At 37.0% G+C, this 27,459-nt stretch overlaps 2 protein-coding genes across 2 annotated transcripts; one reads left to right on the top strand and one right to left on the bottom strand.

Annotated features, from left to right (window-relative positions):
- The first annotated feature begins 606 nt into the window (after positions 1 to 606).
- On the top strand, positions 607 to 2,418 carry LOC100306711 (uncharacterized). Its single transcript, NM_001248376.2, is given in 2 exon segments — positions 607 to 897; positions 1,899 to 2,418. Coding segments are annotated over 2 exon segments (720 nt in total). The 5' UTR covers positions 607 to 697.
- LOC100802502 (myosin-15) lies at positions 2,101 to 24,180 on the bottom strand. The gene is made up of 18 exons (XM_041011429.1): positions 23,718 to 24,180; positions 23,485 to 23,631; positions 21,785 to 21,930; positions 21,518 to 21,583; positions 20,296 to 20,452; positions 19,812 to 19,961; positions 19,558 to 19,694; positions 17,538 to 17,657; positions 17,422 to 17,446; positions 16,055 to 16,276; positions 15,548 to 15,687; positions 15,221 to 15,332; positions 14,971 to 15,018; positions 13,896 to 14,884; positions 11,296 to 11,466; positions 10,121 to 10,297; positions 9,139 to 9,279; positions 2,101 to 3,537 (listed from the first exon to the last, which is right to left on the bottom strand). The coding sequence occupies exons 1-14, from the start codon at positions 23,835 to 23,837 to the stop codon at positions 14,714 to 14,716; spliced, it is 1,761 nt and encodes a 586-aa protein (XP_040867363.1). The 5' UTR covers positions 23,838 to 24,180; the 3' UTR covers positions 2,101 to 3,537; positions 9,139 to 9,279; positions 10,121 to 10,297; positions 11,296 to 11,466; positions 13,896 to 14,713.
- Positions 24,181 to 27,459: the final 3,279 nt, after the last annotated feature.

The following is a 27,459-nucleotide window of genomic DNA, read 5'->3' as shown; positions in this document are numbered from 1 at the left end:
ATAATTCATATTATATTATATCGTTATCTAATTTATTATTTGGTGTGCTTTAAACATCAGATAAAATTAGAACTTATCTTATTTTTATCTTTCTCTCCTATTTTATCATATTCTGACCCCTAAACATAGCCTTTAATTTTAAGTTATGGCGGATCTAAATCAAAAGAAAGAAGGTTTATTGATCATTAATAAAAAACGAATATATTTTTATATAGACAAAAACGTGTTTGACTTTGTAAAGCAGATCTAAAAGGGTTATCGAGTCGTTGCAACGAGCACTACTAATTCACAGCTCATTTCGAATTAAAATTAAAATAAAGAAGAAAAAAACCCGCTATTTTTTAGTATCCACTGGAAGAGGATAAGGCCTAGTAATAATAAAACAGAAAAGAAAAAACAAATTCATACAACGTTGTTGTTGTTGTTGTGTTGGATACCTTATCCTCAAAATTTTAACCTCCTCAAAACCAAAAAAAAAAAATAAAAAATAAAACAGCACATGTAAATAAGTAAATAAAGATTCTGGAAGCCAATTACTTTTTTCTTGCCATAATTATAAATACGCCAACAAATCTATAAAGATCGCTATGTCTTGTTTTTGTGTCTATCCATTCCATTTCTTTCCAACACACACTTTCTCTCTCTATCTCTCTCTCTCTCTCTCTCTGGTTGTCTTTCATTTTGTTCATTGTTGTTGATGATGTCACGCGCCGCCGTGTTATTACACGCGCAGGAGGAGGAGGAGGAGGAGTGTAGTACTTCGACGTCGTCGTCGATCGGGAGGAACAGCGACGTGTCGTCGGAGAGATCAATGGAGGAAGGAGAAAACGAGGTGGAAAGTGCCTACCATGGACCTTTGCATGCCATGGAAACTTTGGAAGAGGTTCTTCCCATCAGGTACACTACTGCACATGATTTTTTTTTTTTTTTTTATTGTATCTTTGATCAAAAGAACCACCTTATCATATGATGTTAGATTTAGATCCTTCACTTTTATTTGCATGATATTAGTTTCTTTTTCTTTTTGTTAAATTAAGTTCATTTGTGAGATTTTTTTTTTGGTTTTTTGAGGGATAATAGGAGATAAGTAAGAAGAAAAAGAAGAAAAAAAATAGAGAAAGAAAGTGGTAAATGTGACAAGTGATGTAATAGAAGAGAGACTACGAGAGAAATAAGAAAAAAAAATGTCAGGTGAAAATGAACTAGGGTGCTAAACTGCCAATTTTTATTTTTTTTTTGCTTTTGAAAATGGAAATTTGATGATCATAGGGTACCCCATCAACTATTGTTTGATGGGGTTTCTGCCTCTCTGGGTGTTGAATCTGTCTCCACCAGAAATTTAGCTATAAAATGTATCATTTAAGATTTTGTCAAAAATAGTAAGAAGCTTAACTTAAAGACCTCAACTCAATTCCACAAACCTAACTTGTAAAGAGAGAATTGTCTAAACTTTGTAAAGAATACATCAATTATTTCTCTAGTTGAAGAGGGACTAAACAGTAAACACTTCTCTACCTAGTACATTGAAAATGCTGGAGGCTACAATAAGAAAAATGTTACATGAGCATCCAATATGTTATTTGACACCAGAGACACGGAGAAAAAAGAGACAAAAATAAGAGGTGTTGAAGGGGTGTTAAAATAAGAGATATGATAGGATTTTTGATGTGATAGAAAGAGAGATAAACAAAAATAAGAAGTGTTGAAGGGGTGTTTAAAATAAGGAGGTGTTTGTGTATGATCACTCCACAATGAAGGTAGCCCAAAGACACAACAATCATTTAGGCGACTTTTCCAACATACTTTTCATTTGATGTGTGTGCTTACATTTCAATTTTCATCTATCAGTTGTTTTTTTTATGATGGTTGAAATTAATGACATGGTTGTGCTTGTACAGGAGAGGCATCTCGAACTTTTATAATGGCAAGTCTAAGTCATTCACAACCCTGGCTGATGCAGTGTCTTCCCCATCAGTGAAAGACATAGCAAAGCCAGAGAATGCATACACCAGAAGGCGTAGGAACTTGATGGCATTGAACCATGTCTTGGACAAGAATAATAGAAACTACCCTCTAAGAAGCAGTGGTGGTGGCATTTGCAAGAGATCAATCAGCTTGAGTAGAAGCTCTCTAGCTCTTGCAGTTGCCATGAACAACTCTGACAGCAGTAGTAGTATCACAAGCGAAGATTCTGGTTCCAGCTCGAATTCGTTACACTCTCCCTCTCCTCTACCGCCTCTCCATCCCCGAAATAGAGTGTCTTCTTCTTCCGGCTCAGGTCCATCCTCTCCTTTGTTGCGGAATTTCTCTCCCTGGAGATCATTTTCCGTGGCTGATCTACAGCAGCATTGTGCCATTGCTGCAACAATAAAGATTTCAAGTCCCTCCGTTGGAAATAAAACAGCTCATCCATCATAGTAAAAAAAAAAAAAACAAAGAGGATAACAAACTATATGTTATTAACTTTTAGCTTATATGAATGAATATCTTGCTCTAGTCCTATTTGTTTGAGGGAGCAAAAACTTGTAGAAGCAATGCCTTTACGTACGTACGATCACTTCAGATTAACTTCCGTAAGATATAATGATATGCCTGGCCCTTAATTAGAGCATTTAACTCCCTTTTTCATTTCCGCTTTCATAACTATGGTAAAACAACGCACGTATACTGATTGGTCATTTTAAATCTCCTTGCTCAGCAATGTGACAAAAGCGTTCGCCAGATTGGCAATGGCATCATCCACTTCATGAATAAATCCTTCTAAAAGCATGGACAATTTGTATTAAGTATGATCTTGCTAATGTCTGGCTATTTAAAGTAAAGTAAGAAAACGAAAACAATTATCCACTACAAAGGACCTTTCTATTGTCAGCATTCAAGGTTTTTGGACTTTTTCCATGGATGATAGGCTCGTCACTTTTGAGTTCTGATTTCTGTACAAGATCAAAACTGTCGATCACAAATCGCCTGACAATTTGTTTCAATCAATTCTACCGTTAAGCGCAAGTGACAGGATTGCCAGCTGGGCAATATGTAACAAAGAAAAAAACGTTACACAATATTACTTGGTAAGTTGCAGTCCCTACAGTTAGATTTTGATTGTTAAATTAAACCAGAGAATTCTTTGACAGTGTAAACCCGCCACAAAAAACTGACAGACATTAACCACCATAATTAGAACTTATAATTTCTCATATAAAAACTAAACTTGAAAAATGAGAAAAAAAAACTAAATGAATAGTTTAATCATAGAAAAAATAATAACGTGTGATTGTCTTGTCATTCATTTGCTGCCAGACTAAGCAACAATAAAACCAAATCCAAAACAATGACCACCACCATTCCAATTGGAACAAAATCGGATATTTACAAGGAGTGCTTTTATTAGTGGCATTTATAGCACGGAATACAACAAATTGCTCAAGGTGAAATTAATTTGTAACTCGCATGGGCAAAAATTCAATGAAGCTAATATTTACAGTTTTACATCAATGAATGAAATATCATTTCGGCCCGGGCCTAGTTACAATTGCATACCTACATAGAATACAAAATGAAAATCAATAATAAATATACCAAATTGGCTGGCCGGCAAAATAATACAGGCAATGTATCAAGCTTACAATGTCATTCTATATACTGATGGTAATTACAAAAGGTTGGTTGAACTAGGCAATTTAGTGGGAAATTACCAATCAACCAAAATAATCACGTAAAGAGAATGACATTGTAATTACCATGATTGGTTACCAATCAATAATAAATGTGTTTGAAAATTGTTGTGAAATATACGTTTACGATACATGATTGATTGTATAGCTGAAATTAGAGATTTCCCTTTTATTAGTCATTATTAGGTTTCCTTAATAATGTATCAATTCTGATCTATGAAGCACAAACTCAGACACAACACGGACACCGGAACATAGATAAAATCTAAAACATGGAACACGGGGACACGACATATACATATATATAATCAACTTGACAAAAATGTAAATTGATAATTAAGTTTTATATCTAGATGAATAAAAGGTGTACCAAAAACACACGAAAGGAGAGGAAAGTCAACGAGCTAGAAAAAAAAAAGTGACAAACAAAGGGATCATGAACGCGAAGTCAGCCAAGAAACACAACCAGACGCTAACAAAGCAATGACAAATGGAAAATAACCAGTGACACTGGCATACTTGAGAATGTGAATGGATGTTGTCATGCAAAAGGGGCAAGCAACAAATGTGTTTCCTGTGTGTCTAGAGAAGTGTCCATTGCGTGTCCAGTTATTTGAAGAAGTGTTCACAGTGTGTCCAAGTCCAAAATAAAAAATAAAAAAAAAATTGTCCACCACATGTCAGTGTCGAAACCGTGTCTGACATATGGACACAATATTCATAAAAAATGTTCGTGCTTCCTAGATTCTGATTATAAACAAAGGCAATGTGTGTGGTGAAAAAAACACAACACAATAATTCCTTATTTTCATGGTATCAGTAGTTTAGGTTTTTCTTTTTTTTCAAGCACATTCCCTTTTCTCGGGTGAACAAATACCCACAGACTGTGCCTACGTCGTTTGGCCAACACCGTGACCTCCATTGCATGCGAACCAACCCGACAAGAGTCGCCCTCCATCGTCGACCACTGCGCCAAAGTCACGCCCAAGACCGCCACCTCCTTCCCATCGCGTGACAGCCATGCACCTGCATGAACTTCATGCATGGCACTTTTCCGGAAAGCCCACCCTTCGACGACACCATCACCGTACTCCGCATCCTCCGGCGACCCTGCTTATTGCATGTTTGGCTCTGCTTGGTACCGTTTGGCCCCGCTTGTTGCTGTTTGGCTCCTACCTTTCTCATGGCTTCTTCCGATCCTGTTTTTGCTTCCTCTACTATGACTTTTACCAACGTTTTGCTGATCCCGTGCAAAAAATTAACCAGGACAGCTAACTACAATGCATGGGCCGCTGCTGTTCAGCTTTGGTTCCAAGGCCAAGGCCATGCTGATCACTTGACATGCTTCATTGTGTAGTGTCCTTTGGTTCTCTTGCTCCTAACCTTCAACCACAATTTCAAGCTTTTCCCACTTGTTATGAGGTATGGAATAAGGCTAAGAAGGTCTATTCCAATGATGTCCATCGTCTTTACAATGTCATAACCTCCTTGAAGACCATGGAATTGGAGAACATGGATATGCAAACTACCTTGGTAAGCTTGAACGTTTAATTGATGATTATAACACTCTCATGCCTTTTACAAATGATGCAGATACGTTTTATGAGGAACGCAGCCAGTTCTTTATGGTCCTTGCCCTTGTTGGCCTTGCACCTAAACTTGAGGCAGTGTGCAATAAGATTTTGTCAAGTTCTGCTATTCCTTCCTATGACATGGTTAGTGAACAACTGCTTTGCCTCTTCACTATGCATGCCTTTGGATCATCCTCTGCACCTGTTGAAGATTCCTTTGCTCTTGTCTCCCATTCTTCTAATTGTGGTGGATGAGGCAAAGGTCGTGGTGGTCAACCATGTTTCAAACGTTGCAACTATTGCAGCATTTATGGTCATATTGAAGCCAACTGTCGCAACAAGGCTCGCGATCAAGCAAAGTTAGTGAATATGGCTCAAGTTGCCTTCCCCACCCAGTCTGCAGTTGCCTCTCTTGCCTTGCCTGCAAATGTTACTATTTTTGTTGCTGAGTACAATGAATTGATTCAGCTTCGAGCAACCTAACCACCTATAGTCTGGTAATCCTGTAGCCTTTATCTCTTAGTACCCTTCTCTTGGACCCTGGATCCTTGACTTTGGTGCCTCTGATCATATGACTGGTAACCAAAACATTTTCTCTTATTTGTCCTTTTCAAATTCTTTGTCCTCTGTTACACTCACAGATGGCTCTCAGTTCCTAGTTAGTGGCATCGAACAAACCCACCCTCTTCTTAACTTATCCCTAAATTATGTCTTATTTGTTCCTGGTTGTCCCTTTAATTTAATCTCAATTTGCAAACTCACTCACTCTTGACTATTCTGTTTTGTTTGCTAACAATTTCGTTCTTATACAAGATCAATGCATTGGATGAACAATTGGAGCAGGACATGAGTCTAGAGGATTGTACCAACCTTCACCACCAATGGCTTATGTCTCCACTATCTCTCCAAACCTTTCACCGCCAACCATCCTAGTCTTGACAAACTATGTCTTTTAGTTCCCAGTCTTTCTACCATTATGTCCCTTCAATGTGAGTCGTGTCAATTAGGCAAACATGTCCGTCATACTGATAGTCATCATGTCAATAAATGTGTTGTGTCACCTTTTGCTTTAGTTCACTCCTATATTTGGGGTCCTAGTCGTGTCTATTCAACCTTGGGTTATTTCTATTTTGTTACCTTTATTGATGATTTTTTCAAATGTATTGGGTTTTCTTGATGAAAAGACGTTCTGGTGTGTTTTTCATTTTTCAAGATTTTGCACATGAATTTCAAAATCAATTTGTTGTTTCCATTAAGACTTTGCGCACTAATAATGCCCATGAATATTTGTCCTCCCAATTTCGTTCTTTTCTAACCTCGCAAGGAATTCTTCATGAGACCTTATGTGCCCAAACACCACAACAAAATCGTGTTGCTGAAAGGAAAAATCTTCATTTAGTTGAAACAACTCGTACTCTTATGCTTCACTATAATGTCCCACATCCCTTTTGGGGTGATGCACTTCTTACAGCTTGTTACATGATCAACCGCATGCCTTCATCTGTTCTTGGAAATCAGGTCTCTTACTCCATCATGTACCCTAAACAACCTCTGTACACTGTCCTTTGTGTCTTTGGCTGCACTTGTTATGTCCATGATCTTACACCAGGTAAAGATAAGCTTTTTGCTAGGTCCTTGAAGTGTCTTTTCCTTGGTTACTCTCGTCTTCAAAAAGGTTATTGTTGTTTTTTCCTCAACTTCAACAGTATATTGCCTTTGCTTATGCTACCTTCTTTGAGACTACTATGGGTTGTCGTTGGATTTATACAATGAAGATCAGACCAAATGGTAGTATTGATCGCTATAAGGCTCACTTGGTGGACAAAGGATACACTCAGATTTTTGGCCCTGACTACAGGGACACCTTTTCCCCAATGGCCAAAATTGCTCATGTCCATCTCTTTCTTGCTATGGCTGCCATTCAACATTGGTCTCTTCACCAGCTAGGCATAAAAAATGCCTTCTTGCATGGTGAGTTGCAAGAATTTTATATGTCTCAAACTCCAGGTTTTATAGTTTCAGGTGACTCTCGGTTAATTTGTTGGCTTCGTCGTTCTCTATGGTTTGAAGCAGTCTCCTCGTGCATGGTTTGGTCACTTTAGCTCTGCCTTGCTCCAATTTGGCATGACCCATTGTGAGGCTAATCACTCAATGTTTTTCATCCATTCTCCATCTAGTCATTGCATATACCTTGTTGTCTATGTTGATGACATTGTCATTACTGGCAATGATTTTGAGGGTATTCTTCGCCTCAAATTTCATCTCCGTAGTTAGTTTCAGACTAAAGACATGGGTCTGCTCAAATACTTCCTAGGGATTGATGTTGCCCAATCCTCCTATGGCATTGTCATTTCCCAATGGAAGTATGCTTTGGATATCTTGACCGAGACCGGTATGCTTGATTGTCTTCCTAGTAATACTCCTATGGATCCTAATGTGAAGCTTCTCTCAGGTCAGGGGGAGGCATTGGAAGACCTGGGAAGATAATGTTGTTTGGTGGACAGACTTAATTACCTCACTGTCACTAGACTAGACATAACTTTTGCAGTTGGTGTGCTTAGTCAATTTCTGAAAGACCCGACTGATAGTCAATGGAATGCAACAATCCGCATACTTCGATATATCAAGAATGCACCGGGTCATGGATTGCTATATGAAGACAAAGGCAATGGCAAAGTTGTTTGTTACTTTGATGCTGATTGGCCAGGATCACCATCAGACAAGAGCTCCACCTCTGGATATAGTGTCTTTATGGGAGAAAACTTGATCTCATGGAGAAGCAAGAAGCAGAAAATCGTTGCTAGATTTAGTGCTGAAGCTGAGTGTCGTGTCATGGCAGCAGCTGCATCCGAGATCACATGGCTCAGGCAACTTCTCCAACAGATAAAATTTGGAGACGTTTAGCATACCAAACTATTATGTGACAATGAGGCTGCTCTCCACATTGCTTCAAACCCGGTCTTCCATGAGTGGACTAAACACAGATTGATTGTCACTTTGTGTGAGAGAAGGTACTCTTAGGAGAAATCGCCACTAAGTTTGTCAGCTCTAAAGATCAACGAGCAGACATGCTCAGAAAATTTCTCAAGGGCTCTTGTGTTAACGACATTTGTAACAAGCTTGGTTCATATGACATATGCTCCAGCTTGAGGGGGAGTGTGAAATATACATTTAGGATATGATTAATTGTATAACTGAAATTAGGGATTTCCCGTCATTATAAGGTTTCCTTAACAATGTATAAATTCTGAATATAAATAAAGGCATTGTGTATGGTAAAGAACACACAACACAGTAAATTCCTTCTTTACACTTGTTAAATCCACGACCACAGAAATCATTATTTGTCTGTTCTCCAAAAATTACTAGAGATGTTCAAACTACAAAATTAACATGTAGAATGCATCAGATACCATAGCCTGCAAATAAGTGTACAATTTCACTTCCCACCTGAATGTAAATTAATTTTTTTACACCAATGTCAAATTATGTCACACCAAAGCTTTAACTGAACAAACAGTTGTAACTACTCTGTCAATATGTAGTATATTAATTGATCACAATGTGCTCCCAACTTCCCACTCCCCTAACTCACTTTACTAAGAAGTAGAAATTTAATCTATAATCTACAATTCTACATACAGCAACCTACTTGAACCCTATGGTTTACATATTCTCTATTTGCTGTCATATGGTGTGATGGACCCGAGATACTAAGAATCATGTGACTCATGATATGGTATGGTCTTCAGTTTTTCACCCCTAAAGCCAGTAGTGTTGTGCCTCCTGTGTATGGAATTATAGATGTAGTACACAAGAATACAACAAATGGACAAAATATACAATTAATTGACCAAACTCAGTAACAAAGACCATTGAAATAATACAGAACATACATGATTTTGCCGAAGTTTGCTCATGAGTGAATCCAAAAATTTGACAATGTTACTCCACTGACCACTTGATGATTGTTGGGGAATCCCACCAGGAAATCTAGATGATTTTCCCCCATGCACTCCTCGTCCTGTTTTGGGAGCCTAACCAGACAACAGTAAATTTTAAAATTAAAACACAGTCACAAACGATAACAAAAAGGTAGACAGTCAAACAAAATATTCAATACTAAAAATGTAGACTGGTGCAGGATCTAAAATCTAAAGTATGTATAAGCACTAATATTTTACCATTAATAGAAAGGCAGACTGAATTCTGAAATTGTTGTTGAAAAAACACAACACCCATTGAAAAAACAAAATCTGACCTTCATAAGTGGAGTAAGAAAATTAAAGTCAGAAAGGCTTCCCTGCATCGTAAAATACCCTAGTTTTTATTCCCATAAGAACTACCTTTTTCGGACCTTCCCTCCATCACAAACACAATGGAAAAACCAAACACTGAAATCAAATTTCACGGTTCATTGTACAAAAAAATAAATAGCTTTGCAACCATAAAAATAACAGTCATAACTGTTTCTTTACATTTCTCATAAACTCCAACCCTTATCTGACCCCTGTAAACCCCTAATAATGAAGCTAAATTTCAGACCATGCAAGAAAATAAAGTTGAACATCCAACATATAATGATTTTAAATGGAAAAAATTGACTGAAAGCAAATGGGTGCACCACTGATACTGCTAAAATACACATTAAGCAAACATTAAAGCAATTGAAACTGACTCAGGAAACAATAGACTTAGTCAGAGACTTAGAATCAGATTCACTTCAAGATAAATCATCTCATGTGTGTTGAGTTATGACCATGAGAATACACAGGAAGCAAGAACAAAAGCACAATGATTCAACAACTGAAATGGTAGTTTAGCCACAAATAACATCTCCAAGGTATCAGACTATCAGCACAGAGTAAGAAATGTCACCTGAATACATGATCCCAGAAGTGGAGAAAGGTCCTTTTTCAAATTGTCACGTAAAAGACCAAAAATCTTCTCTACACAAGCAGTTAGTTGTTGCTTAAAAAGTATAGCAGGATATTTCGCCTCCACATGCGCTACACCATCATCATATCCAATAAACTTCAATGGAGATTTTGGTCCCTAGAAATACCACCAAAACTAGAATCAGGGGGAAGATACAAAACAAGGCAGGGAACTTATGACTACCAGCATAAAGTGAAATAAAAAAAAAATCAAAACAAGCCGTTATGGGGAAAAATTAATAAATTAATCAACAAATTAAAAAAAACACAAATCACAAACTTTAAAATAATCAATCTATTCATAGAGACATCACATTAATGATCTATAATGCTAAAAATAATGCCTCTCCAATCTTTGCCATTCTTCTTTGCATACCATAACATGAAGATGATAGAAAATAGGTTAATGTGGTTTGAACACGTACAAAGAAAGTCACAAGAGCTGTTGGTTAAAAGAGTAGATTGCATGATTTAGTCATCCCGCTATGTCGGCCACTTCGCACCGTTATCTAAGATGGATAAACTATTTCTAAAAGCTACCTTATCATGTGCTGGCAAACAAAATATTAGTCAAAAAAGCTTAGTAACGTTCGAAGTTAAATCTCAAGTAACAGTTCACCTATCTTCTTAGGCCATGTTCATCAATTAACAGCCCACAAATTAGTCAAAACCAAATGCAACTTAAACTAAGTGGAGCATCACCCACATAGTCACAGAAAACTACATACATAGTGGAAGTAACACATACAATTCTAATGTTCAACTAGATAACTCATATGCCCAGTCTGGCTGGCCAAACCAGATGATCCAGGATAACGTTGAGCAGTGGTAGTTAAAAAGCCATTTGAACGTAAGTTCCTCTGTAAAAGGCATAGAAGCGCGGAGGTATTGGATAGTCAATATGGTAGGATGATATCATCCTCCCTAACCTGATGCAGATTGCACTCCAATGAATGAATCTCAAAAAAATTACACAAATATCCTACAAATTGGATACAGGACTATAAATGATAAACTATGCCAAAAGAAATTAGTCAAAACTCAATTCTAAATATAAGACAAGCAACAACAAAAATAATGAAAAGTGAGTTTTAAAAATGAAAGCATATCATTTACCTTTAGAACCTCATTTGTGCCTTTGATTATGGAATCGAAAATGGTTGTGCGATCAGATTCAAATGAATGCCAATGAAGTAGACATTTGTATATAATACGAGCTGCAATAGGTTTACCATTTTTGAATCCCAAATTTTCTTTTATGCATTTAGAGAGAAATTCATAGTTATCCTGCAAAATATATGGTACCTATCAGCTTATGGTCAGGTACACAATTGTAGAAAGAGACATGTAGCAGACATTATTTTATTACTGAGGTTAATAAAGTTTTTCGTCTTTGTTTTGCATTGTTTTTTTTAGTTTTTTCCTGTATTTATATCTAAGTCAATTGACTTCTTTCATTTTTCAAACATAGGTAATGACTCAGCCTTGGCATAAGACTTCTTTGTCTAAAGGATGACAGTAACACCTAATTTGCCTGGACAAATAATAAATTTTTCAACCACAACCCTCACCCACAATCACCAGTAAAGTAGGGTTGGGGTAGGCAAGGTTGTCAGACTCGCGATTCTACGTAGAATCGTGGAGGCTCCGTGAACTCGACTCGTAGAATCGAATCGTAAAATCGTAAGAATTTACTCAAATAAAAAAAATATATTAATATTCTTTTATATAAAATTATAAGTAAATATTTCAACCCTAAAATAAATGAAAATAATAAACTTTAACAATAATTCAATAAACTAACATAATTGGCTGTTTGATGCTTTTGATTTTCAAATTTCAGGTCATGATTTCATTCAGAAGTTGGAAAATGGAAACTAGAAAAGGAAGCAAGCTCGTATATAAAAATAATTAGACTTCAAAATTGCCAAAGTGTGTTCCAGCTTCTATTGTATATTTGTGTTGAATGAAAATAAAAATAAAAATACAAGTGTGTTCCAGCTTGTATTGAAATACAAGTGTGTTCAAAATTGCCAAAATTCAATTAGACTTCAAAATTGCCAAAGTGTGTTCCAGCTTCAAAATTGCCAAAGTTGACAACTAGTCCATGTTTCTTGTGCAGAAAAAACATGCTTACAGGCTTCTATTGCAGAATAACAACACAGCAACAATAAAATTAGCATCATAAAGCAAAACAAGAAATAAGCAATGGATCAAAGTTGACAATCTTCTTAATGAAATTAAACATCAATTTACACAACCTATACGACAAATAGATATGAGATTAAACATCAATTATTCAATTTCATGGATTGATCAGTGAGCAATCTAAATCAAGCAACAACATTATTTAGCCCACAAACAGGAAACCAAATACCAGACCAATAACCAAGACCAATAACCAAAAATAGACGTAAAAGAACTAGCAATACTCAATGAAATGCCAAAATTGGATCAACTAATAAACAATAATGAAAAAGATAATAGCAGTAATATCAGGATCCTCAATTTTTTATGTTTCAGATCAATAATAGAGACTTGTTTCTGTAAGATCAAAGTATCAGACCTAAAACTTAGAAGTATGCAGATTTTATAATACCCACACTGGGTCAACCATATGCCTGCTCAATCGTGCCCACAAAGTGCCAAAATTGAATTTAAAGCATGAATTCAAACACAAAATCAATCCCAAAGGCACATGCAAATAAATTCCTGCACTTATCTAGTCAATGATCATGAGCTATGCTTAAATTTTAAAATAAAATAATAAAACTCTTCATTCAGAACATAATAACTCAAAGATAATCACCTACAATTCTGCTACAGGCAAAGCAACGAGCTCAAAAAATGCTGCTGGGAGCAATGGAGCTGAATAGCATATTATCACTTCATGTGTATATCTTTTCTACTGAGACTATTTAGCACTGAAAATATTACATACTTTTCTCATTGAGATTTCGTGTTGAATAGCATATTATCAAATCATTTTATTAATTCCTTGGATACAACGGCAAAGTTTACCCCATTTCAATTCAATCCTTTAGTAAGAACAATAAATACTTCTCCCACCCCCACCCCAACTCTCCTATCCTTCAATGTGTAAATATGCAACAACAAAGCTTTACCTGAGTCCAGGTAACATGGCTTTCATCTATTTACAGGTCAGAATACAGAAATGGGAAAAAATGAAAATCCAAATTGCTCGTATCAGGTCAAAGCAGAAGTGAAAAATGCAAAATGGCACTTCTCCTTTACTAAGAAATCTGTCAAACCAATTCAGCAACACAGACTGTTGTTGGAGTAAAGGAAGTGTCAATATAGTTTGGCTTAGTCCATCCTCAACCAATTTCCCAGCAGCATTTCAACTGCACAGTGTTGAAGTGATAATATGCTATCATCATTCAGAACATAAAAACTCTTCATTTTGAACATGATGTGGGTAGTAATGGAGCTGCCTTCGGCAAAGCAACGAGCTCAAAAAATGCTGCTGGGAGCAGTAAGGAACTTTTCCAAGCAGCATGTCCAGCAAAAGGAATGATGATAGTCACACAAAAATCACGCAAATCGAATGCATCTAAGCAGTGGAAGATGCACAATCAACCAGTGGAAGATGCACAATTAAAATCGAATCACACAATCAACGAAGATGCACAATTAAAATCAAATCACACAGAGGAGTTAGGTCATGAAAGGAGAGGACTCAGAGGAGAAATTACCTTAGCGTTGTGACGTGAAGCAAAGCTTGGAGCGCAAGTGAGGACCAGCGAGGCAGCGACGGCCGATGACGATGGAGGACCGCGACTGAGGGCCAGCGATGACGATGCGAGTGAACAGCGGTGAGTAGCAGCTTCAGCACAGCACGGCCACGGAGTCACGACTCATGATGAGTAAGGGAGTAGCTCTGCTTCAAAACGATGTCGTTTTGAAAATTTCATGAACTTGCGGACTCGTCGCAGACTCGCGAGTCTACCTAAACTCGCCCGAGTCTGCGCTAAATCGGACGAGTCTACTCCGGTTTCGATTCTACTTCCGATTCAACTCGCCGACCCTTGGTGGAATCGTAAAATCATACGATTTCATGAGTTAAAGCGCGATTTTAACAACCATGGGGGTAGATATTTCTCAATGGAATTTCTGGAATTGGTCTCCACTCTCCATATCATAGTCCAATTTTGCTTCCCTACAATTGCAACAACTACACATGGCCTTTGCTTGTAGAAATTTCTACAACTTCCATTTTAGCCCTATACTAAACTGATCCTACCCAAGAAATACTTATGACCCTCTTCACATCCTCTGTATTCCACAAGTTCTTCTTACAACTCTCATGCAAGCTCACGATTGTGGTAAGTTCCAGAAAGAAAATAGTGGCTAACATTAAGCATAATTTCATCCATTCAGCTGCTTGTACCTCCTATTTTTCTATCATGAAGAAGATATTTTTATTTCTCTTCATTTCTTCCAGATTGAGCATAAATATATCATTCAGCCAACAATATTGGTGGCATTAAAAAAAGTTGTCCTTAAAATTTTTTCATTCACCTGAAATAGCAGGATGCCCAAAACTAAAGGTGTAGGATTTAAGACAGAACATAGGTGCAACAGGATCTACCTGCTGCCTCTCTGCTGTTAACTTATTAGATCGACGAGAGTCTGGCAAGCTTAGTGTAAAAGGGGCAATAAGTTTTGTGGGTGTGGGTGACTCCTGCATAAAATAAGAGCAAATGAAAAAAAATTATGACCATTTAGTGATCATTTCCAAAAGAGGGAGATGAGAAAGTAGGAGCTTACAAATATGGTCTTTCGTTCAGTGCGGGAGGCAATTGCACTTGAGTATTTCTGTTGCAGAAAGAAAAATAAGTTAACTGATAATGCTACTATAACACAATTCTCAACACACCCAAGACAAAGTTATTAAAGATGTTATTTGCCTGAGAACATGAAACATGATAAGAAATTAATAGCACAGTAGAGGACAAAACAAACTAATGTATCTATAAACCTATATACTCTTGGAATTGTAATGCAAGGGAAAACTTACTTCTGATATTGACTTGGCAAAACCTGGACGGTTACTCTTAAGAGGGGTACTTAAGGCTTTCTGACGAAGAACATGATTTTCATCCTCTAAATTCAATAGCTTTTCCTCAAGCCTACATTAAATACAACAATTATAGAAAAAATAATTATGAAAAAAAGATTATTCTTTCAAGGCACCAAACACAAGCCATCAAAATCTACAGAAAATCTCAAACTCTAATGAACACAAATACGAGCAGTGGAATATGATTACAGGAATACATGTAACACCATTTGGTAGATAAATCATTTTGTAGATTGGAAGAATAAGAGGGAAAACAAAAGGCACCTTTTCTCATTTTGCTCAAGTTGAGAGCACTTCTGTTCAGACTCTCTCAGTTTCTCCATGGTTTCATCCCGGCCTTTTTGAGCATTCATAAGCTCAAGCTCTAAGGTTGTGCACTTCTTTTCAAATGCATCCAATGGAACCTAGAAATACAAGACAAGGAAAGCAATACGATATAACTAAATTCACAAGAGAAAATAAGCAAACATGAAAGTAACATAATGAAAGATGGCACTTCTTCAAACATAATTTTTTTCTTAATGCACATTGACTAGTTTCAAAACAAATCATATAATAAGAACAAAGAAGGATGAGTTTATAAAAAAAAAATCAAGAATGTGAAACAACAGTTTAAAACTTTGTACAATAATGAAAACTAGATTTTATACCGCAGACAAGATACAAAATCCTGCCAAGGGAATTTTTATAAGGTGAGAATAACCAATATTTATTAGCCATCACAGTCAAACACACTCAATGGAACGCATTCATTCAACAATAATGAAGCACCTTTAATTGAGCATTTTCCTTTCGTAATTCATCCACTGCAACTAGCTCTCTTTTTAAAGCAGACTTTTCCTTTACTGACAATTCAAATTGATTTTGCAGAACAGCATTCTTGTTGCACTCATTAATTTTTGCCAATTTAGCTGCATCCAATTCAAGATTCAGAGCTTCTAACATCTTTTGAAGTTTGGAAATCTCTACTTTCTTAGCCTCTTCATTAGAAACCTGCATAATGAAGCAGAATCTTGATAAGAGGTTCCATAAACTCTGTTTCCAAAGCCTCTGCACCAGATAAATGACTGATGACAACAGGTAAGACATTAGGTCCATATTTCAGATACATGTAAGTAGGTAACACGTAAACAGAGAATAGAACCAGCAAACAATTTGAAATGTTAGATTAAAAGTAAAAATAATAGAGAGCTGAGGTTAAAACCCCAATAAAAAGGAGTGCACATGCCTATTCTACTTGTTAGGTTCCTCTCCCCTCTCACGAATTCTTAGTGTGTTTTTATCTGTTAGGCTCTCATTCCCTTTCACAATTTAGTCCCCTATCATAATTTTTCATTCAATTTCTCGAGAGATTAAAATTGCTGTTTAACAATTGCAGCAGTAGCAAATGCTACTTTTAATTAAATGCATGACACCATCCATTTGTTTATATATAAACAAAACAAAAACTACAGCAAAGATGATAAATCAATTGAAATATTCAGCAGATTTTTTTTTCAATCCAAAACCAGGCAAAGGGTGTGGCCTATGCTACAAAACATGATTAAAATCAACTAAAGGTGAGTTAATGGCAAGATGCTTTTAACATTCAAGCTTTTAAATATTTAATTATTTGAATCCCCTGAGAAGGTGTTTTCAATTCCAGAGCCACTGTAACAAGTGAATGAAGAAAAAATGAATTAGGGAACTCAATTGTGAAAATGGGAAGGGAACTTGAAATTGTGAAAGGGGAAAAAAGCATACCAGGGAGAAAGCACAATACATGAGAAGGGAGAGGAGAATAGTCACGTGAGCTCCTTTTACTTGGGGTTTTAATCTCATCCCTCTATCATTTTTACTTTTAATCTAACGGTTAAAATTGTTTGTTCTAATTTCTCATTTTAAAAGTGATCTCATTTGAAACATTCCCTATATATATATATATATATGCTGCCATCAACAACAGATAAATTTATAAGCGAACGTGAAGCAGCAAAAAAAGAACATATCTCAAAACACATGAGAAAGATTCAAATTAACAAGTATATAACCATTTCATAACATCATCAATTTTCTGAAGCAATACCCTCATTTTTTTTCAAGATGCAAACGCCATGTGAGCTATTCCAATTGCTTCTCCAGTTTATTCTTAGCTAAACAGAGGGCACCAGCTTCGTTTGCCTCCTGATAAAGACAATCAAAAAACAACAATAAGAACAACTTTTGCTACTTTGGATGGGATCTTCCACATCCTCTAAAGGAAAAAAAATCATACTTGTTTAAGTCTACATAGCTCTCTTTTTGCTTGTCTACACCGCCAAAGGCATTGTATTGCCACAATTGAAGCTTGATGTCGCCAAAAAGATGACCTAACCTTGGACATCCTCCAACAGGCCTACAATATCAATGTTACATATGATCAATAAAATAATATAACAAAATTCAGACATCCAAAAGTAACCAAACACAAAAAACAAGCAAGTGAAAGTGAATGCAGTAACAATTGAAACCAAAGCAAATAATTCATTTTGTCATGCCCTGTAAACACATGTAAAGAGAGGAAAATAAGCTTACCATCTTAGGAGTGTTTTATAAAGAGTGTATGGTCACCTTGGCTTTGCTTGTACCCCAAAGATAACATAGCTTGAGTGAACCTACCAAACCAAGCCCGAGGAGACTGCTTGAGACCATATAGGGCCTTCTTTAGTCTGCAAACTTTATTTCCTCCATTACTGGCACCATATCCAGGTGGAATCTCCATGTATACTTCTTCTTCCAAGCTTCCATGTAAGAAGGCATTTTTAACATCAAATTGATGCATCTCCCAACCAAATTGTGCTTGCTGCTAAGGAGATGATGATCCTGACTGTATTCATTTTTGCCACTGAGCAAATGTCTCCTCATAATCGATCCCATAGGTTTGGATGTATCCCTTTGCAACCAACCTCGCCTTATACCGGTCCAATGTGTCATCAGCCTAATATTTAACTGTATATATCCACCTACAACCCACTGCCTTTTTATCTTTCGGTCTCTCTACAATCTCCCAAGTCCCATTCCTTTCCGATGCACCCATTTTTTCATTCATGGCTCGAACCCATTTCTCATCCTTTAAGGCTTCTTGTACTGATGTAGGAATTCTGATAGAATCAATAGTTGAAATAAAACTCTGGTGTTGTAGAGAAAGATTTTTAATAGACACAAATTGGGATATAGGATATTTGGCACAAGATCTTTTTTTCTTTTCTTAAGGCAATTGGCAAATCATCTATCTAGGTTAGATTCACAAGAGGTATCTAAGGTGTCCTCAAGAGTATGAGTTCTTACCTCCAGTTCGGATGATTGAAGTTGTTGTTGGACTAGGTCGGGTTTTTTTTCTTCGCTAGTACTGATTCTCAAAGCGTCTATCCTCCTTATGATGAACTGGTGATGATGCTAGTTCAAGGTCTTTGTCATCCTCCGTAGGAGTACAAACAAGATAGAGAAAAAACGTAGAACGGTAACCGTAACCTTCTCGAGCTAGGGTTTCTTAACAGCCACAAAAGGACATTGTTTTAGGGCAAAATAACCCTTGGAACAGAACCGAGGTGGACTGGTGACCTGTTCTGTGGCGGTGCCGTCAAAAAAGACGGCCTGTACGGTGGCGCGTGGCTTACACACGCCGGAGACAAAAACAGCGAGTGGCAGCGCGTCCGATGGCGGTTGGCGGTGAAACTTCAGGGATGGGCCGATCTGGAGAAAGCGCTTCTCCTGGTGGGTTCTCCGATCAGTTTTGCGGCGGAAGGTGGTTGACGACGGAGGACAGCAGTGGACAGCGGCGGACAACGACCAGTGGTATATGCAGTCATTGGGCACAGAAACAGTATCAACTGCAGCAATGAAGGCTGCCTGGAAAAATGGAGAAGCAGAGCCCCCTGGATTGGGAGCTCTGATACCAACTTGAAAGATAATAATCTGAATATTATTGTAATTCTCTGTTTTCAAAGAGTGAATACAAGACTTATTTATAAGCTGCCAACAACCTAATTAAGGAAAGAAATACAATGGAACAAAATCTGTACAAATCAAATATGTACTAATTAAAGAATAAAATCTGTGCTAATTATCGAATGTATCACAACACTCTACATTATCATGCAGCCAGAAATTAATAAATCAGCATCATAAAATGTTTGCAGGTTTAAAATTTTTGTAATTGAGTTTCAAGTGCAAACTTGAAGCAAATGAAATTCAGCCAATTTATGATTCATTTTATGAACACTAGATTATTTAAAGAATATATATAAATCACATACATGAAAAGATCAGCAGCCATCTGCATATGAAATCTTGATTTTTCATCCTTTACTCCCGATGAGTCATGCTCTTTTCCAGGTGAAAATTCAATGTTTCCCAAATGTAAAATTTCCGCTAAGACACGAAATATGGCTTCCTGATAACGGAAAGAAGGGATGACTATAATTAAAGGTCTGGCCATCAATAAAACTATGCATTAAATGGCAAATCATGCAATAAAACAAGAGCTACACTGAAGGAAACAATACTACACCTGATCCTCGTGACTGATGCCAACAATATCCATTGCCCTTCTGGTCTTCAGGTTTTCTTCAGCATTGCTTACACCATCTAATTCATAGATTTTACTTTGATTTAGATAGTGGAAGTGACTTGGATGTCCTAACTTATACTTCTCTGCATCCTAAACGGAGGCATCCCAATTATAATCTATAACACTTGATACTCTAACCATGATATTATGAAAAACATAGACTGCATGTGCTCAATGCAAACTATCACACTATGCTGCAGTACTGACCCCACCCCTCTCCACCCCAAAAAATGAATAAAAAAAAAAAAACTTCGTACCCCATTGCCCAGAGGCTCTTCGCTATGCGAAGGTATGGGGGAGGGATGTTGTACGCAGCCTTACCCTTGCATATGCAAAAAATGAATAAATATATATATATATATATATATATATATATATATATATATATATATATATATATATAAGGACTCAATAAATTAAATACCCTTTCACATGCACACAACTGATAAAAGCAGTGATAATTTCTCTCTGGATCCATTATCTGCACTACACGTGATCTTTCCAGTAGGTAAGTTCTAATTGCAGCTCCAGATATTCTACCATTTGAATCAAACTGAATTTCAACAAACTTCCCAAAATGACTGCAACCAAAACAAAAAATAGTAATAATGAGAGGCTGTGAGCAATAATAATTTCTATGGAAGAGTACATTACAGATTACACTCATTAACTGTAAATACTTTTAGAAGAAAAAACATAAAATGAAGTCAAAACAACCCAAACGATAGAGATAGCATAATAGTCCACCAAATATGTTCATATTCCAAAACCTATATCATCTTTATGAAGCTCAACCACTTCTCTTACTTGAAAGTTTTGGAGTATCAGACATCTTTTCGATATCAATAGTTCAATACCTCCCCAACACTTGTACAACATGCGTCAAACACTTCCCATTACATGTCCAACTAAAAAATTGTTTTTATTAACTTGGATACTTCTGACACTTCCGTATGGCTGAGACACTTGAGATAACATCTCCATATGAATGGACATTTCAAGACATTAGTATTATAAATATAAATAAATACATATATTCAACTTCTTTAAGCATTCAGAAAATTCAGATTAAAACACAATAAAAATGCTAAAATGATGGTGTCACCCAGATTTATTTTATTTTTTGCAAGCCTAAGAAAAATGTTTCAAGAAAGGTGAATATAACATTCTTGAAATATATAATTCATCTTGTTTTGGATTCTTTTCTTTGCTAAAGACATACGTAGTGCTTATATTGTAAGTTGGAGGAAGACCCGTCAGTAATTAGTGTTGGCATAAAAAGAGGAGGATGCCAACCATGATAAACAAATAGGGGATTGAAAAGTGGTGTTATCAATGGCAGATTATGGAAGCAAGCCTATGGCAGACAAATAAAAATTATATATATTTGATAATGTACACCGGCTTGTTTTTTAATTAGAATACGTTAGCAAGCTACATAGTGGATGTATTTTGAGATAATTCCTAGTTATAACGGCCAAAATCGTGCCCTTTCAAATACAATCGCAGTAATTGCAGTCAAGATAGTGAGTTTAGGGTTGGGGGGAAGATTTTCCCATAAGATGCCCAAACACTAAAAATTCCATGCATATTCAACTTTGGAAGTAAATTAATCGCATGATTAATTGAGTTCAAGAATAGTTTACTTCAAGAACTTGCTGTTCAACTGTTCTATCATCAACAGCAGCACGTCCACCAACAAAGGTAAGATACTGCATAATCAACTTTGTTGTTTCAGTTTTTCCAGCACCACTTTCACCGCTGACCAAGATAGATTGACTTTTACCTTCATTCATCATTGCTCTAAATCATGACCTACAAAATCTCAATAATTCACAACTTAAAATGGCAAGTAGCAAATAGTAAAAAAAAAAATTGAAAATATGATACAAACACATTAAATGTACACTAACCTATAAGATGCATCAGCAATGGCAAAAACATGAGGGCTAAGCTCACCCAATGGAGCTCCCTTATATTGCTCCATCATATGGGAATCATATAAATGAGGAAGCTGCGTGAAGGGATTAACAGCTATTAAAATGCTCCCTGTATATGTCTAGAAAAGACAAACAAGTCAGGCGAAAAGCATAAAATGAAGGTCCACATAGAAAACAAAATTGTTCACAATGAATATTAGCAAACGCGCAAGCATTAAATTTAAAATCAAGAAAAATTCATTCACAGAAACCCTAAAAAGGAAACTGAAGTTTTAAAACCTACAGTTTATATTTATTAGTTTATAGATTTGAAATTGATTGTTCTAGTACATGCCACCCAATCATTACATCATGCACTCGTCAAAATCATCAATACAACTCCTCATAAACAAAAGCAATAATGGAATGCGAAAAGTACCAAGAAAGTATATACGATGGATCTGTTTAATTCCCTTCTCATTTTTGATTTTAAAAACTGTTTTAAAAAAAAAATCTACACTGCTCAGCAATCAATTTCTCATCCAAAATCTATTAGGTTTTGAAAATTGTTTCCAAAACAAGCATTTTAAAAGCCAAAAAACACAAACAACTAGGAAACATATTTTCATCCTCTTCTTCTGTTTTGTCATTGTAGCTCAAGGGTGTGTATCATCTGGAGTGGACTTGGCATCAGTGGAACCTAGTTCAGAGGTGGCCATGCTGGATTTGCATAGATTTATTCACGATTTCAAAAACTAAAAACAATTTTTGAAAATAGAAATCAAACACACCCAATATAGTTGTCATACAATTCAACATCCGTTTGTTTTAAATTTCAGTAAAATTTATGCCAAATCATTGAATATGATCACGGTGTAATGTATGCTTAAATTAATCTCAGCTACACAGTTTACGTCAGACCATGCTTCACCACGGTGTGTGAAATTGATTTTTACCTATAAAATATAAGCCAAACTGGCACTGGCAAACAATCATACTTGAGAAATCCAAAGCTGCTAAAACCTAAAAACAACAGTTCCACATAAGAACTCAATTTTCCAATAATAAAGTGATATCTATCTACATTGATAACAGCCAAAGCCAAAACCCCTAGTCGACCGCATTAGACCATCTACCAACTAACTCAAACCAATCTATTAATTAACACTCAAATAGATATCATTGAGTGCATTGCCTCCGAATATTGAACACTAACAATCAAAGCCTAAACTGCTAGTCCACCGCAATTCAACATCTAGCAACTATCCAAAACCAATTCATCCATTAATTAACGCTCACATAGATGTCATTGAGTGCATATCACCTCCAAAGATTGAACAACACTAACAATCAAAGCCTAAACTTCTAGTCAACTGCAATTCAACATCTAGCAACTATCTAAAACCAATCCATCCATTAATTAACACTCACATAGATATCATTGAGCGCATATCTCCTCCAAAGATTGAACAACACTAACAGTCAAACCCTAAACCTCTAGTCAACCGCAATTCAATATCTAGCAACTAACTCAAACTAATCTATTAATTAACACTCACAAGTCACATAGATATCATTGAGCGCAGATCTACTCCGAAGATTGAACAACACTAACAGTCAAACCCTAAACCCCTAGTCAACCGCAATTCAACATCTAGCAACTAACCAAAACCAATCCATTAATTACCACTCACGTAAATATCATTGAGCGCATATCTTCTCCGAAGATTGAACAACACTCCCGGCTCGTTCAAGTACGCCAACCTCGTCATATCTTCAAATCCCCCGTGCTCCTCTTCATCCGCATCCCTCGGAAACAGCTTCTCCGGCGAAGCAAAAAGCTGCACCACCACAACTCAAATTATCATCAACAATCACAATTTAATTCAAATTTAAATTTCACAACAACGATAAGCTCACTAACTACCTTCATGCCGGAATCGGTGACGAGCAAGAAGCGATTACCGTCAGAATCGAGCACTTCGGCGGCGAGCCATGCCGAATCGCGGTCCTCGAGCCAAACCTTGGAGCCGTGGCGCAGATTCATGGCGCCGGTTGGTTACTATTGCGACTTGCAAAGGGAAGAGCGAAATTGAAACCCTAGAATTGCAGAGACATGCAGAGAGAAAGAAAAGGAAAATGTTGGGTTCCCGCTCGAAGAAGAGTGGGAGACTATTGAAACTTGAAAGTCAAAAATAAAAAAAATGGCGAAACGGCTGGATTGGGTATTTATATCGCGGTAGGTACGACACGTCACCCACTACCACTGTGTGTGAGTTGAGATCGTTTACGACTACTTTTCACCTTCGTTCTTGCAAGTTGCGCTCCTTTCTCTAACATTACGGTTCAAAATTTATTGCTATTGCACTCACAGCTAACGAAATTTGGAGAAAATAATAATTTTGGTGCACATATTTATTTGGAAGTATTTTTCACTCAATTATTCACCAATCTCATGATATATATATATATATATAAAGGATAAAATGAGAATAAAGGATTGGAGTAAGTGTGCTGCCCACTTTCTTCAAAGCAATGTGGGATATCCTTAACTGATACATATGTAACTGCATTGTCACGTTTTATTTTCATCCTCTTTCTTTTTCGGATTCATTCATCAAACCAAATTCATTTCAATGGAGACTCCAACTGCATCATGTTCCCAACAAAGTGAGATCAACAACGAGGATGCCAAACTCAAATACCAGTTACCCTCAACTTCCCCAAAACGTCATGCCTGAGAGTATTTTTGCAGTGCCTGTAAATATCTTTATTTTCAACGTAGTCACGTTTTTCTCCTTTCCACAATAATTATTTGCTATAAATCTTCTCACTGTTGGCCTAATTTCATATATAGCCTCTTTGTATTTTGTGCAGACTCCAAGGTCATTAGAATTGAGTGATTATGTTCGTAAATTGTTTGGTTTTCTTCACATGGTTTGGCAGGTTTATTACCTTTAGCAAGATTATGGCATCGTTTCAGGTTAGTTATATATTCAGTTATTCACGTTTTCAATTCTAGCACTTTTTCATGAAATCACAATGTGCCAAAATGACAACTAAAACTCCTATGACTCCTGAATTATTTCATCTAGGAAAGAAGAAGAAGAAGAAGAAGATAGAAGAGAGAAGAGAGAGATGCCAATTTGGCAGCACAACAGGCAGAGAGGACTATGAATATATGGCTGCATGAGGTACATCCATTATCTTTCTCTGGTCATTCACATGTGATTTTGATGTTTGCTCTGAGTGAATTTATGTCCTGACGGGATTGTATCATGAAATATACTTCTTTTGTGTTTCTATAGGTTTTTCTGCTTATAAAAGTGTTTAAGTTGAATTTGAATATTTGATTTATAGTTTTTGAATTTTTACCTTGATTTTTATACTTGCATGTATTGAGATCTCAGTTGGATGTGATATATATATGTATCAAGCAAATAAAGGACATCGTTAAAGGTATAAAGAAGCAGATTGGAAAACTTCTTGCACTAACTCTAAGCATTGGAGGACTTAATTTAAGACTACCTTTAGTTTTAAACGCAGGAAGGGAGGAAGGTCTCGGAAAGGGATATGCGAAAACATTCAAGGGATAATGAAGCCAGCGATTCAGAGATTGGTGAGAAAAGGAGGTGTAAAGAGGATCACTTGGAAAATGTGATTCATGATGCAGTGACTTACACTGAACTCGCCAAGAGGATGACGGTGACTGCAATGAATGTGGTTTATGCCCTCAACAGGCAAGAAAAAACCCTCTATGGCTTTGAATTTTAAAAGTAACAAAGGAACAACAACAACAACAACGCCTTATCCCACTAGGTGGGGTCGGCTACATGGATCAACTTCCGCCATAATGTTCTATCAAGTACCATACTTCTATCCAAACCATTAATTTCGAGATCCTTTTTTATAACCTCTCTTATAGTCTTTTTGGGTCTTCCTCTGCCTCGAATTGTTTGTCTTCTCTCCATCTGGTCTACTCTCCTCACTACAGAGTCTACCGGTCTTCTCTCTACATGCCCAAACCACCTAAGTCTATTTTCCACCATCTTCTCTACAATAGGCGCTACTCCAACCCTCTCTCTAATAGCTTCGTTTCTAATTTTATCCTGTCGAGTCTTACCACACATCCACCGCAACATCCTCATCTCCGCTACACCTACTTTATTCTCATGTTGGCTCTTGACCGCCCAACATTCTGTTCCGTACAAAATCGCCGGTCTTACCGCAGTCCGATAAAACTTTCCCTTTAGCTTGATCGGTACCTTTGCATCACATAACACCCCCGATGCTTTTCTCCATTTCATCCATCCTGCTTGAATGCGATGATTCACATCCCCTTCAATTTCCCCATCATCCTGTATTACAGACCCAAGATATTTAAACCGTGTGACTTGAGGGATAATATGGTCTCTTATTTTCACCTCTGAGTTAGAAACCCTCCTTCTTTTGTTGAACTTACATTCCATATACTCCGATTTGCTTCTGCTTAGGCGAAAGCCATGTGTTTCTAGAGCTCGTCTCCAAGTTTCCAACCTCTCATTCAACTCCTCCCTCGACTCTCCAAGGAGGACTATGTCATCTGCAAAAAGCATGCATCTCGGCGCTATCTCTTGGATTTGTTCCGTGAGGACATCCAGAATTAAGGTAAAAAGGTAGGGGCTAAGGGTTGACCCTTGATGTAAACCAATTGTGATGGGAAAATCGTCTGACTCTCCATCCTGTGTCCTAACACTAGTCGATACCCTATCATACATATCTTGGATAGCTCGAATATATGCAACCCTAACCCCTTTCTTCTCTAGAGCTTTCCACAAAATCTCTCTAGGCACTCTATCATACGCTTTCTCCAAGTCAATAAAAATCAAGTGCAAGTCTTGTTGGGCCATGCGATATTGCTCCATCACCCGCCGTAATAAATAAATCGCTTCCATGGTCGACCTTCCCGGCATGAAACCAAATTGATTCTCAGTAACTTGAGTCTCCTTTCTTAATCTCCGTTCGATCACTCTTTCCCATAATTTCATGGTATGACTCATGAGCTTGATTCCCCTATAATTTGCACAATTTTGTATATCCCCCTTGTTCTTATAGATTGGCACTAACGTGCTTCTCCTCCATTCCTCCGGCATGCGTTTTGACCTCATAATTTCGTTAAAGAGTTCGGTGAGCCACTCAAGACCTCTATCTCCAAGAGTTTTCCACACTTCAATAGGTATGTTGTCTGGCCCCACCGCCTTACCATTACTCATTCTTTTCAACGCTTCCTTTACTTCCTGTTTCTGAATCCGACGATAGTACTTATAGTTCCGGTCCTCTTCTCTTGTGTCTAGACTGCTAGAGTCATATCCATATCCATCATTAAATAAGTTGTGGAAATACGCCTTCCACCTTTCCTTGATATCTTTTTCATGCACTAAGACTTTGCCTTCTTCATCCTTAACACACTTTACTTGATCCAAATCTCTAGTCTTCCTCTCTCTACCCTTAGCAAGCCTATATATAGATCTTTCTCTGTCCCTGGTTCCTAGAGCTTGGTATAGTCCGTCAAAAGCTTGGGCTCTTGCCTCACTCACCGCCTTTTTGGTTTCATTTCTAGCTATCTTATACTTATCCCAAGTTTCAGAATTTCTACACCTAGACCACTCCTTGAAACACTCCTTTTTTAC

The sequence above is a fragment of the Glycine max genome, chromosome 17, assembly GCF_000004515.6.
Source record: "Glycine max cultivar Williams 82 chromosome 17, Glycine_max_v4.0, whole genome shotgun sequence".
Taxonomy (NCBI): Eukaryota; Viridiplantae; Streptophyta; class Magnoliopsida; order Fabales; family Fabaceae; genus Glycine; species Glycine max.
Note: the sequence above shows the minus strand (reverse complement) of the source record. Positions and strands in the feature narration are given on the sequence as shown.

Coding starts and splice junctions, on each gene's coding strand:
- LOC100802502 (XM_041011429.1), bottom strand. CDS start 23,837: ATGAATCTGCGCCACGGCTCCAAGGTTTGGCTCGAGGACCGCGATTCG. Junction 21,584..21,784: donor ATTGCTGATGCATCTTATAG/GTTAGTGTACAT, acceptor TTGATTATGCAG/TATCTTACCTTTGTTGGTGG. Junction 14,885..14,970: donor CTGAACGAAAGACCATATTT/GTAAGCTCCTAC, acceptor TATTTTATGCAG/GAGTCACCCACACCCACAAA.